Below are 19,831 nucleotides of genomic sequence, written 5' to 3' on the forward strand. Positions count from 1 at the left end.
CTTTACCGGTTTTATATTTACCACAGGATGTTATCATCACAGCCTGCAATCTCAGTGTATTTCAACCTGACTTTCGCAGATGTTATCCCGCGAGCGATACAAAGTTCCCGGTTATTTACGATAGTTGGCGCCGGTCGCTCCCCGGGCTCCAATCAAATTTTATCGGCATCCCGGGAAAGCGGGAAACTGTGGTTGAAACTTTTGCAACTTGCCAAGTTTAAGTTTAATTTTGCTATTATGATTCCGACGACGAAGATTTTTCAGACTATTGCGACCAAAATAAGATAAGACTTTTGAAACTTTTCCCGAGCTATTTTCAGGTTTTATAACACGTTTTTCAAGTGTTTCATGTCACATAGAACTAAAATTTTGGCCCCTCATTGTAAATCCACTATGATAGGTCTAGAGTTCTTAGTGAAATTTAACAGAAATCCTATTAATAAAGCGAAAATTCGTGCTTCCAAAAATAAAGGTCCGAAGCAGAAAAGTCCTCTAAATGCTTATTACAAATGCATTTTTAATTTTGTCGGACCCAAAGGCGGATCATAGCTTTAGCTGATGTTTATTTGTGAGTTTATATTAATTATACACCTTTCATGTAATTATCTCCATAATATGTATACTCGTCGGGTTCGGGCTCGCACAACAATGCCAGCTGTTTTAAATATTTAGGGACGAGTCGCCCGCGTTCGTGGTTTGCGTTAAAAATGCGCCGCTTCCCTCGCGGACTCACAACAGAGCACATAACATTCATGTACATTGTTAAGGGATTTAAATGAGCAATCAAAATATCAAAATAAACTTATAGTTCTATAAACTGCATTAAATCTAAGCACAGAACGATAATGGCTAAAGTCGCTTCAGCGATAAGAACTTTGGGTTATGTTATTATTTCCTTCAGTGTTTCCTTGACCAGTTGATGCTTACTAATGTTATCTGTAAGAGCGTTTACTCCTATTTGCAGTAGGTAGGTATAGTTTCATAACTGACTTTTAAAATAATCTAATAGACATAATGACTGTTACATTAATCAATGCACATAATGTTCCTACATTATAGTATGTAACAATAAAAAGTTACAGTATCATTTTCCTTAATGAATAAAAATATTTTGTCGGGTTTCGGAAATTACTTTGAAGCATTGCAAGTGCTTACGGTGGTTATTAAAATTACAGCTCATGTGAAACAAGAATGAGAATACATTTCCCGTATAAATACCCATCCCCGTAAGCCCTTTGCTTAATCAGCTTAAACCGAAATTAAGTTCGGATAAAGAATCATACATTATTCTCAAAAGGCTTCAGGAGCTACGATTGAAGTTTATTTTTAACCGTCTTCAGAGAAACGGAGGGCTCGATAGCGCAGTTCTTTATTCCCAGAGATTTATGATGATTTTAAATACGCGGAAAGCCGTTGAATGAGCCGGAGGATAATATGTATCTGCATTTAATAGAATTAGGCACGATCTGTAACGCCACAAAACTGCCGTCCTTTACACTAAAGTTCTTTTATTTTTCAAGCTTCAGATTACAATTTAAAATTGTTAGATAAATAAATATCTGAATTTAGTATCTAGGTGATTACATTTGTCTAAAAAAGTGTTCTAGCAAAAAAATCCCAAGCAATCTCCTTAGCGTGAGCCCGATGGGATCACAAAAAAAAATACCTGTTTTTACCCGACTACGGTAAAGCAAAAGGAGGGTTATGATTTATGTAATCTGTTTCCAGTTTTATTTTAAATCAACTTGGTTTCATTGAGCCACCTCAGACGCGTTTAGTTAGCAGCCAGGGCTGTGAACTTGTGAGTTTAATTAATTGTAAATACCGACACACTCCTTTGAGACATTTTTCCACAATTTTTCTCACCCAGTCCAGGCTCCGCATTCATAAACTTTAGTCTATTGCTTACCATAATTGTATCCCTGAACTTGGGCCCTGTGCTGGTGCTATTTACCGCTGCAGACGTGATTGGCGCCCCGAGCACGTCCCAGGTTAATCGCCCTTACCAATTATGACCGCGACTCTGCCACGCCGCACCGCTAGCTCCGATACACTTTGGATTCCCTGTGGTTCAATTACAATTATTACACAACAAAGTGATATAATTCTCGAGTAACGTACTTAGTTGTAGAGTAAGAAACTTTAGCTATAGAAGGTAGGTCCAGCGTAGGAAGTGTAGAACAAATCTTTCTTTGCGTCTGTAAAATTAAAGAAAATCGTGCTTCTGAAGTGTAGACTGAATAACCTCATGATGAGGTGAATACAAATGTGTTCGCCCTTAGAGGTACACAAACCACGTCTTTATTATTATGTTCCGCAATTTTTACAGTTCATCCACAGAAAATGTAGATAACTTTATCTTGGAAGCTTGAAGGCTGTGTAAATGTATGAAAATATGTAGAGGTATTATAGAATGGGTGTTTACACATATTTACATGCCTAATCTAGCACATCCGACTGCATGGAGAGTTGGGATCAACTATTTCCCATCCAAAATAATAAGTTTATTCTGCGTGTGTGTGTGTGCGAGTCAAACCGAATTTCACCGAAGTGTTACGAGCGCTCGCGCAGGTAACACAATGAGCTTACGGCGAACACCGCCTCATACGACACTGACAAGAGGAAGCGGGAGCGGAAGCGGGTCAGTACCAGACTCACCTACTAATGGAGACAATTCTACTACCAATGTTAAACGCCAAACAAATGTTAAAACCAGGAAACAAAAGGAGCGTTGTGAGCAGGTGGAAATCAAAGATGATTTGCCAAGTTTTCGCGCAGAAATAATGATGTTCTTCAAAGAATTTGCTAAAACTCAAAATGAAAATCTATCGACCATTAGGGCTGAAATCAGTGAAATCAAAGATGAAATCAAAGCTATAAAGTCGGTGACTGAAAAATTTACCGTACAGTTAGAACAAGTAAATGATGATATTAAAAATATAAAATCTGATAACACAGTCACACAACAAAAAATAAAATACTTAGAAAATGAGATATTGCAATTAAAGCTGAGCGATACCTTGGATCAGTCGACTTGTAAATCGCTCCCGCTTATCAATGAAAACCTCATCCTCGAGCTAAAGGAACGTTCCGAACGCGAGAAGAACATTGTTATCGTAGGAATACCCGAAAAAATTGACAAAAATTATAATGCTCGACGCAACCATGACATCGAAGAGTTCTCAAAATTAACAACTCCGATACTGAATGATTGCCCGAAACCATTAAAAACGATACGACTTGGCAAATACGTTCCGGGCAAAGACCGCCCATTAAAAATATGTTATCATAAAAGCGAAACGGCAAAACTTATACTACAAAACAAGACGAAATTCCCGGAAAATATCAAGATCTACTACGACCAGACACCGGCACAAAAACAATACCTACAGTCTGTTAAGGGAGAGTTAAGTAATCGTTTGGAAAATGGCGAAAAGGATCTGATTCTCAAATATAGCAAAGGAGTGCCACGGATTGNTTTGTGAAATTGTGAAAGTTTACATATTTTTAAAAAGAAACTTAAGATACACATAGCAGGCTAGCAGCTACTAGTACCAGTGGCTAATTTGTAACTTATTTATTTATTAAATATTTTAGTATCTCATTATAAGTGAAATGTAAATTTCTTATGAGAATAAAGTTCTTTAAACCTAAAGTGAATTGGTGTTTATTGACGAATGCTTAATGAGATAAAAAGTTTGTAATAACAAGGTACAGTCAGCGTCAAATAGTTCGTGACACCCAAAGTTGCCAAAAAGTTGACAATACAAAGACGTGTTGCGAACGTGTTTTTGGCTACTATGGGTGTCACCACAGAATAATGATAAGTACTACGTACAGAAGTTTTACTTCGCGAAGGTATTTAAAAAAATGTATGCTCAATGTCATTAACAATATGGTGTAATTTATCCTGTCTCAAGAGTCAAGCACCATTTTGTTGACAGACGTCAGTGATCGGCACTGCGCCGAAGCTATAGGGCTGACTTCGGTAAAATGATGTGACGTGAGGTGCCAAACTGCGGAAAATGGCGGAGGAAATACATGATTTTAGCCTCAGGATTTAGCATGAATTATCATGAATAATATTAACTACTTATTTACCTCTCAGTGTCTTGAGGCAACTTAAAAAAGTACATTCTGTGTTTTTATTATTATTTAGGCAGTTAAATACTGCACAGTATTTAGTACACCATTTTTTTTATTTTCTTCCATCATACACAAGAATACGCGTGCGTGAGTCAATGTTCGCTCGTATGTGAGGCCTTGTCGAATAGTATCCTGTAGGTGGGCCATCGTGCGTGTTTTGTTTTCGATGTATACTATTACTCGCGGAGATGAAGAACAGGCCTGGTGTCACGAACAATTTGACGCTGGCTGTACTAATATTAAAGACGCGAATGTATTGAGGATGGATGGACGGATCCTGGATATTTCTTACTCCTGGATCCTCCTATTCCTCAAATGACGCAAGTACACTATGCGGAAAATTGACCGAGGCGAAGCGCGAGCCCGCACACCGAAGTATGGGTGACAAACGGCGAAACTAACCGAAGTGCGTGTTTACACTATAGGTCTCGAAGGTTTTCCCGCAACTTACGCTAAAAGAATAAATGGACTATTTATCGAAATAACGCCACTGCCAATTCGCGAAATCACTTTTATTTTACGAGAAGGATATGGACTGTCTGATGAGAAAAATTAAAAACATAACCCTCCTTCTGGCGCAGTCGGGTAACAAATGGAGAAGTAGATATTCTAAGTAGCAGGGGGGGGGGAATCATCATTTCTGATGTGTACAGATAACTTATTGTTTTAATAAATTAACAGATTAACTTCCTGCATAAATAACTATGAGTCATCAAAACAAACACAATCATTGTGGGGTAACCTTTATCTCAGTTTCAATGCAATTCACTGCCAGTTGGATTTACACATTCTTTAGCAGTAGAATTAAAATTCTGAGTACCTATGCAAGCCTTTTTTCGGCACTTATTCCCATATACAATTATACATATTGTGTGTGTGTGTTCATTGCTTAATGCAGGGTTTCCCAATTTTTTTTTGCCAAGGAACCCTAATTGATTATACTTTTCCTAGCGGAACCCCCGTACTACTCCTCCCGCACGCCCTGCCCCTCCCTTGTGCGTAAACAAGTCGGTGCGAGCGAACAACATCGGTCACGAAACGTGGGATAATATTTTTTACGGAACCCTTGCGGCCTTTCCATGGAACCCCAGGGTTCCGTGGACCACCTTTCGGGAACCGCTGGGCATTGCATAATTAAATTAAACGGTAGTTACTTATCTACTATCATAACACAAGCTAGAGTCTAAGTATGTACAGTGGGCCACAGTTCCAGCTACAAATTTCTGTTTTTTCTCTCTCCCTATCATCAAATAGTGAATCTTTGGAACAGAATAAGACAACATGACCAGAAATGGGTGGCTGAAACGGTAGATTATAGTACTAAGCACTATTAACAAATGAAGGGAATACTCACTTTTTTAGGAGGCAGCGTTTTCCTGAGCAACTTCTTTGCATCATCGAGCAGCAGTCCGGTAGATTTCACTTCGTTGTCCGTCTCACACACTACACTATCATCAATATCCTCACAAGGTATTTCCTCACACACTGTCCTCACCGCACAATCCACCTCATCGACTGGCTTGTCATCGTACAAACTGTCATCCGTCAAGTCACCAAACGTCCTAGACAAAGTGTGCGCTAGTTTGGTCACGGGAATGCAGCCGGAATCACTGGCATCGGTGTCAGAGTCTGAATATTCAGCGTCTGATTCGGACTCCTCTCCGAAGACATCGTTGGATGTGTAGCAACTGTCCGGGCTCTCTTCAAAGACGATGAACGAGTCTTCTGACTCACAGTCCGATGGCACCCTCGGTCGGTTCTTAGGGCTGTCTGTGAACACAATTTGAAAGGAGTCCTCGCTCTCCGTCGCAGACGACGAGTGGAACCTCCCTGAGATTTCGTCGAAATAGTCTTTCTCATCTCTCTGACTATTCACCGATGGCGTAGAGAGTCGGTCGAGCGATCGTACAGCTGGAGAGTTTTCGACACTCGATAGTTCATCTCCATTGATTTCGTTGGCAAACGTCAAGTTGTCCTGGATGTTTGGACTCTGTTTTTCAACAGAACCAAGCTCGGTGACAGGTTTTTGCGGTGGCGGGCTCACGGAGGCTTTTCTCGGTCGTCTCGCGCAGTTCGGTGCTTCCACCGGCTTTGATTTGAGCAGTAACCGTAATCTGTTGAGTTTATCCTCGCATTTCGCGACTGCGTCGTGGACGTCGGCGCTCATGTCTGTTACCAAATCAGTGTCGGAGTTGCTGATCGGATCGTGAGCCCGAAGATTTTTATTTTGATCCTCACAGTTGGCGGGCTGCCAGCCCACTGGCGACCCCTGACGGCTGACATTGGATTCGTCGTAACAATCGTAGTACCGAGGCGGCGTTGACCGTCTTAAGAACATCGCGCTCGATATTACATTCATCACTCCAGAAAAAAAGCTTGTGATACCTGAAAATGCGGGCAAAGGAGATGCCCTGGGTGACGCCTCCTCAGATTTAGGCATTATAGTCTCTACGCATTCCACGTTAAGCATAGTTTTCCTTTGTTTTGGTTTCTCCTCAGTTGTTATTATGGAGTCCGCCAAATTCTTCTTCAACGGATCGGGCAGTAAGTGGAGATTGTTCAACAACTCGTCCCCGAAAGAGTGCTTCATTTCCTTCTTAGTGTCTGTACAGTAATTTGAAATAGAATAATGAGGTGGGTCGAACATCGTGTGTCTCTTACGCCAATCGTTTCCCAAGGAATACATTATAGATTTTTGTTGCACTATATTCACTACACTAATAAAGTCTAGAGGATGCTAAGCCATTTCCGCTCACGCTGACATTCTACCACAAATAAAGTTATCAGGAAAAGGCTTGTGAGCCAGTCCACGCCACTTTCTTGAAGAATTCAAGGGAAAATTTTGGGAAAACCAGTGAGTCGACTTTTCAAACACTGTTCCCGTCGCACTTCCTATTGTGTCACAACAAACTCCGATAAACACGGTTGTGGGACCACTAGTAGATTTGTTTTCGTCGAAATTGCGCACGTTATTGAGCTCCATTGTAGCGAAAAATGCAGAAATAACACGTCTTTACAGTTCAGCCATTTTGTAGAATTTAACAGATAAAAAATATTGTGACCGTCGCTGTCAAAGGGCAAAAGACTAGTGATGTTTGTAACCGATGGTTTGATCGATTTAAAAATTTATTGAACATTCAATTGACATAGCAATAATTTATTTGTGATCCACGAATAAGACGTTCGATATTAAAATACATTACTAAATTGGGAAAGCTGACGCCGGGTAACAGAATAAGACGAGACAAGCATAAGAAGAAAATATTGATTAATTTTTGTCTGTATTTATCTAACCAAATCTAGTTATTACATTTTTGACTGTTGTTTATTTGTCCAACAAAATCAAGACTTGTTTATTCAGAAATTTCAAATTTCAAATCGAAACCTACGCTCTGTATACAGAAATAAACTAGTAAGGCCTCAGACAAAATTAACACTAGCATCAAGGAATGCTTTTATTATGTGGGTATTTCGCCGAAACAGTAAATTTTCTGTGTCCAGGCAGGCGAACACATGTTTTTTTATATCTATCTGTATAAAACTATTTTTATGGGAAAGTTCATCAAAAGTTTTATTTGTTTTTGCTATTACAATAGCAGAAACTACAAATAATACCGTAGAAAAACTTAATCAAAAGTCGTTTTTCTAATTTCCTTGTTATGTCCATTACTGTTGTTTGCCAAAATGAAGGCTCATTATAACAAATTGAAGCGTAATTTAATTCTAATAGCACTCTCTTTACATTTGAGAAACGTTTGGCTATCGGAAAATAAAAACTTTAAATGTCAAATACTTATAGGAAGAAAATAAAGTGAAGTTAAGTTCTTGTCCAGGTCAAAAGTATAATTTCCCTGGGTCTTCGTTTCGACCATTGTTGTAACGAAACGAAAAAACTTAGAATGTAACGCACTGCACCACTACACTCGGCCATTTCGTCCCAAGAGGCCATTGAGGCAGGACAGTACGTCGTTGATCAGTTTCGCGACAAATCACATAAATAGGTCCCTCCTTGGGTTTTTGTTTACTAAAAAGTCAATTTCTTTGGACGGTTTTTTGCAACTAAACAATGGATTAATTTTATTGTTTATTTACACAAATGTAGTGTCTGTAGGGGTAAACCCATGATTTAAATAGTAAATGCATAGGGTAAATAGGTTTTTGTCTGTGGTGTCTTTTAGGCATAAATCTAATTTCTTTGGTCCTAATTTCCTTGTTTTCCGTGGCATAAAATGACCTAGGAAATTATAAAAGACCATTAATAATTCGGCGTAAAGTCAAATTTTGAGTATTTCTTTATTGGAATAAGTTTAAAATTTACATTTTAAGAAATAGGTATCAGAATAGATATAGAAAAACTTGTGTTTAACTTTTAACTCAATCTACTGCATTTATCTTCCTTAGTTGTGTAAAAAGGTCGTAATGATATAATATTCATTGGCATGTTTGCTTGCGAAAGTACACAAAAATAGCTCGAACAAAAAAAAAGCAAACCACAGAAGAAAACTTAGAGAAAAAAATATTTATAATAATTTCCTTGGCTACCAAAAATTTATGACCTCATAACTTTGTTTCTAAAACGAATTATGACACCCCTTCTAGATATATTAGCTTAGTTTTTACTACTTAATGCAATGGGAAACTAAAAATAGTTAAAAACAAAAATAAAATTCGTGCCAAGGAAATTAGGCAAAATTGACCATTTTTGGCGAAATACCCATGTGTATAAAAATATATAATAAACTACCAGACGATTTTAAAGAACTAAAATTCTCAAAATTTAGAAATGTTATTAAAGAATGGTTAACTAAAAAATGTTTTTATAGTGTACAAGAATACTTAGATTATAAATAAATATGTTTAGATATGAAAATTAAAAATGTGTATACGCCTGAAAGGGTAGGATCAAGTGATACTCTGTAATTAATTTAAGATCTTTCTGTAACCTTGTTTCTATACACAATAAAGAACTTACTTACTTATTTACTTACTTACTTACTATCATCAAAGTAATTTACAGAAAAATTACATTTTCGTGGGTTCGATTCCCGCCTTAGGCAGTTCGATTTTTTCAAGTTATTTATAATTTTCAAATTAAAACTATGTTGATTTTATTTTAACAGAAACTATTTTAACGATTCGTTAATTAGTTGATAGAAACGATTAGATTGAAATTGAATGTCTTTTTATTTAAGAATAGCATACTAAACAAATCACACATTTTTTAGTCTCCTAAATCTTACTTTGTTACATTGCCATTACGTATTTCGATTATTACCAAACTGATAGTAAACCTTCATTGTCGTCTATTAAGATTGATCGATAAAACCAACTGAACTTTCAATTAACTAATTCATTTTGTAAAAGGAGGTAGGCCGATTATGTCAAGGATTTCCCGAGTTTTCTGATGCAATAACAAGTACGTTTCCACTAACATGAGTTTTGTTTTATATTAGCGAAAGGTATATTTGTATTGGTGATTTCATTTTCGAATCTCATTCTAGAAGCAATGATTAGTCATATTTGATCACAACATTGTTTTTTATTGGTTAATAGATATTTTTGGCCGCACCTCTATGATAAATTAATGTCAAAAATCATGTTCCTTTATTTGTTTACTTTGACACTATGCATTAATTTAGTTCGGAATTTCATTTAATTTATCGATCAAGTTTGTAAATATCTAAATGGAACATTCCATTGCACAAATTTTTCTGATTTGTATTGCATCAATTTTGTTTGAGTATTTTTATTAAAAGCAAATAAAATAGGATTCTTATTAGAATCATTTTAATCAAGGAAACAAGAATATTAAAACATGGTCCGTATCTGAAGAGGAGAAACGTCTTCATCGTGTTTGTATCGATCTGAAAACGGTTTGTTTTTCATGAAGATTCTTCGTATTTCCTTCTTATATTTTGTCATATTCCCTGTATCTTCGCTCTAATATTGCTAACTTTATTGAACAGCGTGACCTGTTATTTAATTTTGATCTACAAGATCTTGATTGGAAGGCAGGTATCAAACAGCTGTTGATAAAACGTCAATATTGAATACGCCTCTTCGTGCGAAGTATGCCATAACTTTGTTAAAATTTGTTTCTCAGTAAAAAAACTCAGTAAAACTCAAAACTCAGTAAAACTCATTTATTTCTGTAAATAGGCTTAAAAAAATCACTTTTACACGGTACGTATTTTAGTAAATGAGCCAATCTGTGTAACTAAGTTGTGTTTTGTGTATTTATTACTTAGGGATGGGGTCCGAACAGTCGTCGGTGCCTCAAAAGAAGCAGACACAGCGGGCCCCGCCTGTGCGGAGAGGGCACACCATTGCAGTCTCTAATGTTCCCGGTGAGGTTTATTCATCATCATCATTTCAGCCACAGGACGTCTGTAATGATCCAAATTGGCTGGTTGGTAGCAACCTGTACCCAGTGCTTTCTTGTTACCTATATGAGGTTGTCTGTCCACCACTAGATATAGAATACCTACTTTAGATCATAACAACCTGACGTTAAAATTCTTAAAGCCCGGTCCGTGAGCACGTAGAATTTTGTCCAATGACCCCAAGCTACCTATCCTTATCGCTCGCGCGTAATTATATTGCTGTCGCGATTGTGCGACTGGGCAGTGAGTGTGCGAGCGCGATAGCAACATAATTACGCGCGAGCGATAAGGATGGGTAGCTTGGGGTCATTGGACAAAATTCTACGTGCTCACGGACCAGACTATAGTTACAAACTTTTATAGTATTGCTCATCTCTTCCACCATATTGTAAGTTGTTACACAAATTCATAGCAACCAGTTTTGCATAATACTCTCATTTCTAGTTCACAAACAATACCTACTGAGGGCAACCGAGACACTGGACTCCACCCTATACATGTCAAGGAACAGTGCAAGCGGATTATTGTAATTCCTTGCAGATTCAAAATCAAAATTATATTTATTTGTATAGATTAATTAAATTAGTACTTACAAATCTTCAAATTCTCTTAAGGAGCCTATACATGTCTCGTTCTTTTTTTGCCCTACCAGCGCTTCGAGACAATAATTTAGCAAGTGCTGAGAAGAAGCGCCGCAACAAACTCAGTCACCATTGCCGGTTTTAAAATATAAAATAATGTAGTCGGAAGTTACAATACATCCAGAAGCAAGAATTATCGCTAGGACCTTTGATAAAGAAGAAAAAACTTATTTTTGTGACAAATTATTACAGAAGCCAGACGCAGCAATGAGCCAACAGCCAGCGGTAACAACTCACCAGGAGCCAGCGTGTGCTCCGACTCGGAGTTGCCATACATATCGTACACGGTGGACAGGCCTATAGGAGGTGAGGCTTATGTTCAAGAACCAATTGATCAAGAGATTATAAACACATTCAAAGTCCACACACAGGACAATAAAAAACATAACTCTCCATCTGAAACAGTTGGGTAACAATGAGTGTGTACATACTATCGGCAATAGTGTTAACTGCCCACTGCCGATCATGTTGTCCGTTCTATCTCAAAGAATCACCATTTGTTGAGAGAGAGAGCAAAAATGGAAATGGATAGTTAACACTGTGGTCGTGTGTACAACGGTTTGGTTATCAATAATAAATTAGTAGATGAGTGCTATCCATTGACTGAAACCTTTATTTGTGCTGATTGAATAAGCAAATCTGAACTCAAAAATCACTCATTTTATGGATCATACTAATTTTCCACACTTGCTATATGATTACCACCATATTTTAATTTTCTACTCAGATTCCCCCAAGACATCCACCAAGAGCCGCGAAGTGCGAAAGCAGACGGCGCCGCGTCGCGCGCTAAGTCTACAAGCGCAAAGGAACAAGCGAGCACGCGATATAGTGGTCGTAGCGCGAGCGGGCGGTGCGAAGCAGGACGAAGATACTGCTAGATTACAAGTTAGTTTGCGGATAAATACATAGATGGCAGTGCCGGATTAAGCCAGCGCGGGGCCTGTAGCAAACTATCAAGGGGCCCTTGGTTTGCTTTAGGTTCTCAAGTATAGGGTACTAGCGGCCGCCCGCGACTTCGTACGCGTGAATCCCGTTTTTCCCGCTAATTCCCGTTCCCGTGGGAATTTCGGGAAATCCTTTCTTAGTGCACCTCTACGGTACCTAAGCTACGTCCCTTCCAAATTTCAAGTGCCTACGTTTAGCCGTTTAGGCTGTGCGTTGATCTGTCAGTCAGTCAGTCAGTTTCTCCTTTTATATATTTAGATTAAATGAAACAAAACTGTTACAAATGAACTTTTCTTGATTTAATGTGGGCAAATTTAGAGATAACACATTCAATATCAACTTCTTTAAGCAAATCATGCTCTACGAATATATTCAACAAAGTAAGATGATTAAGACGTTCTTGTCCCATCGTGTTCCTTAATTAATTTTTAATACGTTTTAATGTCGAAAAAGAACGATTGCCACTGCAGTTAGTGATCATGAGAGACATGTAAATGCGCAAGGCAATTTCTAAGTTTGGAAAACACGATTCGAAAGAATTATTAAAAGTTTATAAAATTGCTGCTCCAGAGGCTCCTGTTTCTTGCTGTCAATAAGAGTAGCCACATCTGTTTTAAGATCAAGTAAGTCAAGAAATCTGTTTTCAGAAGCTCTGCAAACTGCACTAATTCGCCACCTAGGCTGTTCTCCAAATCAATTAACATACTGACAGTAGTTTCACAGTTCATTTATGAAAACCTTTTATATTATGTTCGCAAAAATATAGAGCAATTCACGAAAAAGAGCGATTTGCATAACTTTAATACAAGAAACAAAAATAAACTTGCCGTTCAAAATTTCTAGGCCATTAAAATTAGATTTTGAATCGGAAATAATTCCTACAAAAGATTTTATTGCTTTAATGGCTTCATTGGTTGCCCATTAAGACTCTACTAGGTTTTCGACTTCGACGGAGTTGTGCTTAAGTGGTGGGGGCCTCCGAAAGGGGCGTTTTTTNAGGGGGTTCGATTGGAGCATTCAAAGCAAGAAGTACTAACTTTAAGGTGTTATAATGTTGGAAATGTATAAATTAGTATCTTGAATAAATAAGTAATTGATCTAAAAGTAATTTTTCCTCATACGAGCATTAATTGAAAATGTCGGGCGGTGTTCATTTTCCACTAATTAATCGCTGTGATGACATCACTCCCCCATGCATTGATACCTAGCTGTCGGAACGGCTAGATTCGTCGGCGCATTTACGTTGTCATTGGTTTTTTATTCAGTAGTAGGTAATTTAAGATATTATGAAGACTTGAAACTTGGGCGCTCTTAATGGTGTTCATCTCATAATCCGGCTGAAAGTGAGAGCGAGTTTCATCCGGAATCCTCAACAATTTTGAGGAACTGAATTTTACCTCAATGCTACTTGCTAACATTGTATGTAGGTACTTATGTATGTTAATAACTTGTTTGTAATTGAATGTAATTATCATGGGATACCTTTACAAATGGATGCATTTACGAAGACATTTAAAATTATTATTCATGAAAGCTTTAAGCTCTGAGGTTCAGTTAAATCAATCTTAACCATGTTTTGAATAAATCCTACTAACACCGCTTACGCAAAAAGAATGTAATGCAGAGAACCAAAAGTTTCAAGTGGAAAAAGTACCTACTGTCGAAACAGTGTGTTTCCATGCAAGTTTTCTCATAACGTAAGTGGTGTTTTAGCTCAGGGAGGTTTTATACGTAAGCCCATTTTTTTGTGGAACTTTTGGGGACGCGGTGTAGAATTTATGACACGTTTTTTCAGTACTAATTACGTAATGCAAATTATAACAAGGACATGTAGGTAGGTAGTTATAGTTATGAAATATCTTAATGATAATAAAATATAGGTGAGATTCTAACCTTGTAATTTTTTATAATCATTACTTCAGTAATGGCCATTCATGGCCCTTTTTCAAGTTTTTTTAATGCTTAACAAGGCAGGTATTTGACCGCAATCGTACCTCGGTCATTCTCCGGATCTGGATTATTTTGTTGATTACCCCGACCTTTTTTATTTTTGAATTTAGAGTAATTTTAGGTAAAACATTTCAAAATAGACATTATTACGAGCATATTTTTTATATTGGCCCATCTGTAGCAAGCAGGAATAAAAAGTTATGCGACATCAAAATTTTCATGGTCGGGGTAATCAAAGTTGGGAGTCAGAGTAATCAAAAATAAAACAAAATATTTTATTTTCTAAGGTTTTTTTTAAGTTATGGTAAAATAAATGTTATTATAACTAGCCATTTGTTATTTTAATGTATAAACGACAATATTGTAAAGTTTCAACAAAATCTGTTAAGTAGTTGTTGCGTAAAAGAGTAAAAAACATACATATACATTATACATATAATATTAGTGACTCAATGTCCTATGTCTCCTATATGGGACAGAAGGCGTCCACAACAGTCCTCCATCGCATTCGGTCTTGAGCTTCGTGTTTGATCTCGCTCCAAGTCTTAACAGTGCGCCGCTATGTTTTTTTGGCGCGACCACGTTTGCATTTTCCCTGGGGGTTCCAATCTAGAGCCTGCTTGGGGATGTGATCGGGGTCCCTTCGGAGAGTGTGGCCGATCCAGTTTCACTTGCAGCGTTTATTCTGCTGAAAGATCGGTATTTCGTGGCAGCGTTCCAAAAGTTCGTCGTTTGAAGATTTTGGAGAATTCGGCGAAGACAGCGGCTGAAGAAGATCTGCAGCTGGTGCGAGATAACCTTAGTGACCTTCCACGTTTCACGCCCATAGAGCAGAACTGGTTTGACGTTGGACCCGAATATTTTGATCTTGCTTGGGTCAATTTCCGTGACTGCCATACGGCTCGAAGTTGTGCGAAGGTAGCTCTGGCCTTGGCAATGCGCGAAGTGATGTCCTCTTCGGTACCTCCAGGCTCTGAAACGATGCTCCCGAGGTAAGTGAAATTGTGGACTCGTTGGACATCCTCTGCACCAACGGTGTGCAATTCCTCACTCCAGATCGCATCTCTTGGGTCTTCCGGTACTGATACCCTTGCTTTACCCTTTTTTCGGCACAATAATTAGAAGCCCCTTATGCCAGTCGTCTGGGAGTTCCTCTTCCATCCAGATGTTTTCGAAGACAGGTGTCAGGACGTTAACGGCGGAGTTTACATCGGCTTACAGCATTTCAGCGGTGATAAGGTCGAGTCCAGGGGTCTTGCCAATTTTGAGGGATAATATTATGTATTAATAGGAGATAGGATTTCATTTTAGTAAAGGGTAATTTTGCTTATTAAACGTTATTTAGTTAATCATTCATTAGTAAAATTACAGTATTATTGATTACTCGGTGACAAAAGTCGGGGTAATCAAGGTCGGGGTAGTCAAAAAATTAAGGTTTATCCTGAGCCCTGCCCAATCTGTAAGTTGAATCCCATATGTTTTAATACACAAAAATGCGGTTACATGGACCATTATTCCTGTACATTCTCAAGAACTTTCCATGTAAAGAAACCTAAAAAAACAGGATAGAGTAAATCAATCGTGCACTGAACCAAGGTCGGGGTAATCATATTCTTATCTCGATAACTCCGAAATCCTGCGACGAGTTGCATTACCGATCACCTCGGCACGCAGGCCACCACTAAAGGTTCACGGGGGAGGATAGAGCTCGTTTCTAAATTGCGTAGCTAGGGACGTAGGCGCACATTAGTGACGTGTCGGGGTAATCACGGTTAACGCCCGGACACAACTTCAAATAGTTATTTTACAAAACCTTTTAGTCATATAGTTATATCGTATTTAATTTATCAATGTTTATTTAATCAGTAATCGATTACATAAGCATTGAAAGCGGTAATAATAACGGATTAATTTATACGAGCAAATTTGTTCTGAAATCGGGAGCGCGGACACGTCGTGGTAATCAATTTTTGACGACTTACGATTTTTTTTAAATTACTTAATTAACTATTATTAACTATCTCTCTGGTTTAACAACAAGAACCAAAGTTATACTATTAGATAAAAATATTTGTTACTAAAATATTATGACATTCGGGTACTTTTTGGCCCCGGACACGTGATTTTCTTGGCCGGTGGAATGACCCACCTGGTGTTAAAATATTAATTTATTAAATGTAAAGACACTTTCTTGTATTTAAGAAAAGGCAGTTTCAAATATTGGAACCGAACTTTCGATGGGCTTATAAATTGAGTTGTTTTTCTACCTTTCAAATAATGCCAGAATTATCAGTACTCATATTTCAGTCTCTATTTAAGTCGTATTTATCATCATGTATTATGTAGTCGCGAAATTCCACAAGTGTGGTCTTCACAAAACTTAGTCCAAACAAGAATGGAATTGTTTTTTCCCAGTCTGGCAGAGTCGCAAGACTAGCCGGAGCATCTGGCTCGCATTAGTATGTTGATGAGGCAATCCCGATCAGCCGCCGGGATAACGTGATTTATATTGACTGTAGGGCTGTCTGTCTGTGTATTCTCTTATTTGCTGACAAAAGTGATATCTTAAGGTCCGCTTTTAACTGGTATTAAACTAAGGAATTTAATTAAACGATAGATAACTTACTAATAATATCCTTTTACTGCAACTTAGGGAGGCATTTGTCCAGCAGTGGACGTCTTTCGACTGAAACGAACGAACGAACTGCAACGAGTAGTGTGAATTAGTTAATTATTTAAGCTTTTATGGAGGAAATTATTTTTCAAAAGCTTCGAAAACAAATGTTAACTTCATTTATTACAGTAATTTAAGCTTTTGGATTTTTCAGAAAAGTGCTAACTACTGAATTGCACTTGCAATTGGGGCTAGTGGATTACTCCAATTTACTTATTGCAATACGGAGTTTAAGTTAGTGCCTTTTTCCTGTGTTGCGGATTTCAGCGCTTAAGCGGATCTGATCCACATACTTATACGTATCACAGAAGAAAGCGTTGTCATTAATTTATTAAAATCTTACATTATTTACTATCTAGGTTATGTACCTACCTATAATTTTAACGGTTTTTGTAGTATCTTCTATTTAGTTAAGACATTGAACTGATAAGTGTCAACCCTGACCGCATACTCGAAGAATAAATGAGGGTCGCGCTCGTGTGTCAAATTTTTCGCGTATTTTCCTTGGATTGGCTGTCGGCAGCGGTGACCACGCGTAATTGATAGGACAGATGATATTAATGTCCCGCCCCCATGCAACGTGTGTGCACAATTTATGTTGCAATACCGCATTCGCCACCCCATGAGCGTACTCATGCTGGGTTTTAACTATAATGTTAACACTTAAATTTTAGGCGGAAAATATCACTGGTAGAGGCAACTCTTTTATGAGGTAGGTACTAGTTATAAAGACAAAATTAAATATTTTACTTACAATGCAAATTTTATTAGTAAAGAAAGGCTCTACCTACATTGAACAGATATTCTATGCGCTATGCGATAGGACGTCGATGTTTATTTTTAACCAAATATTCAATCAAAAGATACCACACTTTTTACAACTTTATTATGATGCCACTTTTATAAAAGTCCACATAAACGATTATTTCTAGTTTACTTACGCAAAGGTAGAGTCATTCCTACATTACATTATCTATAGTAAAAAAAACATTTCAATTTAGTTAATTGCCCCCTAATACTGCACTTTTATCGATACAATAAAATATTATTCACAGAGGTAGTATTATTCATTCAAATGTTGTATCAAATCCGTTTTATTCGCACAGCGACATCTCTGAGCAGCTGTAGCAACTTTAACTTAAACAAAAAGAGCCATCTAGCGGAATTTTCCGGAAAGATAGGCTTTAGGCACAGGCTCTACATTTAACAATGTTTTTGACGAAAAGTCTCATAGATGGCGCTTGTATCATTTTAAGAATAAAAACCACCTAAAATTCTAAATAATAAGTTGTACTATGTAAATTAAATAATTTAACCTTGATAATCCGATCGACTCGGATCTAACAAAAAATACTGACTATTTAGATGTTCGAGAAGATTTTTCTTAATAGTGTACCTTTTTTTACCTGTGTTAAGATTCCTTCACTTTCCTTATTTGCCAGAATTTTTCTCGGAAGTTCTGGTAAGAAAAATAAGCAATGAAACATTTAATTATAGAGTAGTATTTAACACAAATACAATGCGCCTTACACCCGTATTCACAAACGATGCCGCGACCAAGCCGCCACAGAGCTCTGTGATTGTTTCAGGTGTCACCCTGTGCGTCCACGCGCACTGCGCTGTGAGACCTCATAGTAATGTTTGTGAATACGGGCGTTAATGTATTTGTCGATATTGTATGTGTTATTTAAAACGTCTGCTTTGATTTATATATTCAAAAAGCTGTATCCGCGACTTCGTAGTGAAAAGTGCTTGAAATTTTTTCCTGTCTTCCCAACATTTTTCATTGATTCTCTGCTCCTACTGGTCGCAGCCGTGGTGACATATAGCCTTCCTCGATAAATGGGCTATCCAACACAAAAAAAACCTTACATATTAGCGCGTTCAAATAAACCAACTCTTCAGCTTTATAATATCACTAGTAAGTAAGCATACCTACTTATATGTATTGCATATTCAACTAAATTCAAATAAAGATAGAACTTTAACTGTCTCCACTGAAGGAAATACCTAAAATTCGTGTGAAAATTACATTTAAAATTATTCCCTGAGTCTGCAAGAACAAAGATACTACAGTTTTGTAGAAATCCGTTGAATATTCATTAAAGTGAAGTTCCCGGTTTGCGTCGCACAAGATACTACCAACCGCATATATTTTATACAAGTGAGGTACTTGCTATGTTATGTACATACAATCCATCAGTTTATTATACGAGTATAACGCATGAGATTGTAAACTAACAGTGGGTTAAGTTAGGTCTTGAGTATGCAGTTTCATGCATTTTCCAGTCGAAAAAAAAAAGTTTACGTCAGTTATTTTTTTCTTTTTAATGTCGCGCACCTTATGTTAATTGAGATGCAGTCTAGGGAACATCCTTATAAGGCATGAGCACTTTCAGGGCAGATATGTACCAACTACCAACAAATCTGCCCTGAAAGTGCCTTGCCAGACGGAATTCACAATTTTGCGGTGACATACAAACTGTACAAACTAACCACTGCGGTATCATAGTGCACTTCGGTATCATAGTGCACTGCGGTATCATAGTGTAGTTGCAGTTTTAAACAAATTGCTTTTCTGATGTGCTGTTGACTGTAATAATACCACCTTTTTACTAATTATTATGATTCCTGCGAAATAATTATGAGTAATTACTATAATATTTAGGTGATCTTATAAACAACAAGTTAATGGCTTTTAAATTACAAATTAGTCAATACTTAGGAAGAGCATAGATAGGTAGGTAATTAATAAAATAACTAAGAGATAAAAGAAATTTTACCCTTATGGCTTGTTCGCACGGAGACACCCCGTTTGCAGTGTCCTACAAAAAACCAATTCATTCGAATTTCAAACTCACATACTATACATAATGTGTTCACATGACAGTCTCCAGTTTCTGACAGATCGTGCTTTACTGGCCCTTACACAAAACTATGTTTGTTTGTTAACTTCATTTCACCTTCATAATATCCTCAAAGACATCTTTAAATATCGTGTTATTCTTTACAATTCCGAATTCCTTTTCCATGCCGTTCACACATTTCTAAACAAGTTATCGCCTAACACTAGTACGATATTTACGATG

At 37.5% G+C, this 19,831-nt stretch overlaps 2 protein-coding genes across 2 annotated transcripts in view; one reads left to right on the forward strand and one right to left on the reverse strand.

Annotated features, from left to right (window-relative positions):
* The window catches only part of PPP1R15 (Protein phosphatase 1 regulatory subunit 15), a 36,666-nt gene extending 29,460 nt beyond the window's left edge, over positions 1-7,206 (reverse strand). The window contains exon 1 of the mRNA XM_028301708.1: positions 5,501-7,206. Within this exon, the coding sequence (XP_028157509.1) occupies positions 5,501-6,832 (1,332 nt within the window). The 5' untranslated portion in view covers positions 6,833-7,206. The remainder of the gene's footprint in view (positions 1-5,500) is intronic.
* A 2,613-nt stretch (positions 7,207-9,819) lies between these two features.
* LOC114350771 (uncharacterized) lies at positions 9,820-12,786 on the forward strand. The gene is made up of 5 exons (XM_028301694.1): positions 9,820-10,019; positions 10,395-10,493; positions 11,363-11,476; positions 11,898-12,058; positions 12,766-12,786. The coding sequence occupies exons 2-5, from the start codon at positions 10,397-10,399 to the stop codon at positions 12,784-12,786; spliced, it is 393 nt and encodes a 130-aa protein (XP_028157495.1). The 5' UTR covers positions 9,820-10,019; positions 10,395-10,396.
* The last annotated feature ends 7,045 nt before the right edge of the window (positions 12,787-19,831 follow it).

The sequence above is a fragment of the Ostrinia furnacalis genome, unplaced genomic scaffold, assembly GCF_004193835.3.
Source record: "Ostrinia furnacalis isolate ACB-3 unplaced genomic scaffold, ASM419383v2 OfSCF0976, whole genome shotgun sequence".
Taxonomy (NCBI): Eukaryota; Metazoa; Arthropoda; class Insecta; order Lepidoptera; family Crambidae; genus Ostrinia; species Ostrinia furnacalis.

What these genes read in the sequence shown, in the direction of transcription:
- LOC114350771 (XM_028301694.1), top strand. Translation starts at nt 10,397, where the DNA reads ATGGGGTCCGAACAGTCGTCGGTGCCTCAAAAGAAGCAGACACAGCGG. An exon ending in TGCAGTCTCTAATGTTCCCG is followed by an intron (nt 10,494 to 11,362) that starts GTGAGGTTTATT and finishes AAATTATTACAG; the next exon opens with AAGCCAGACGCAGCAATGAG. An exon ending in AAGATACTGCTAGATTACAA is followed by an intron (nt 12,059 to 12,765) that starts GTTAGTTTGCGG and finishes ATCTGTTTTCAG; the next exon opens with AAGCTCTGCAAACTGCACTA.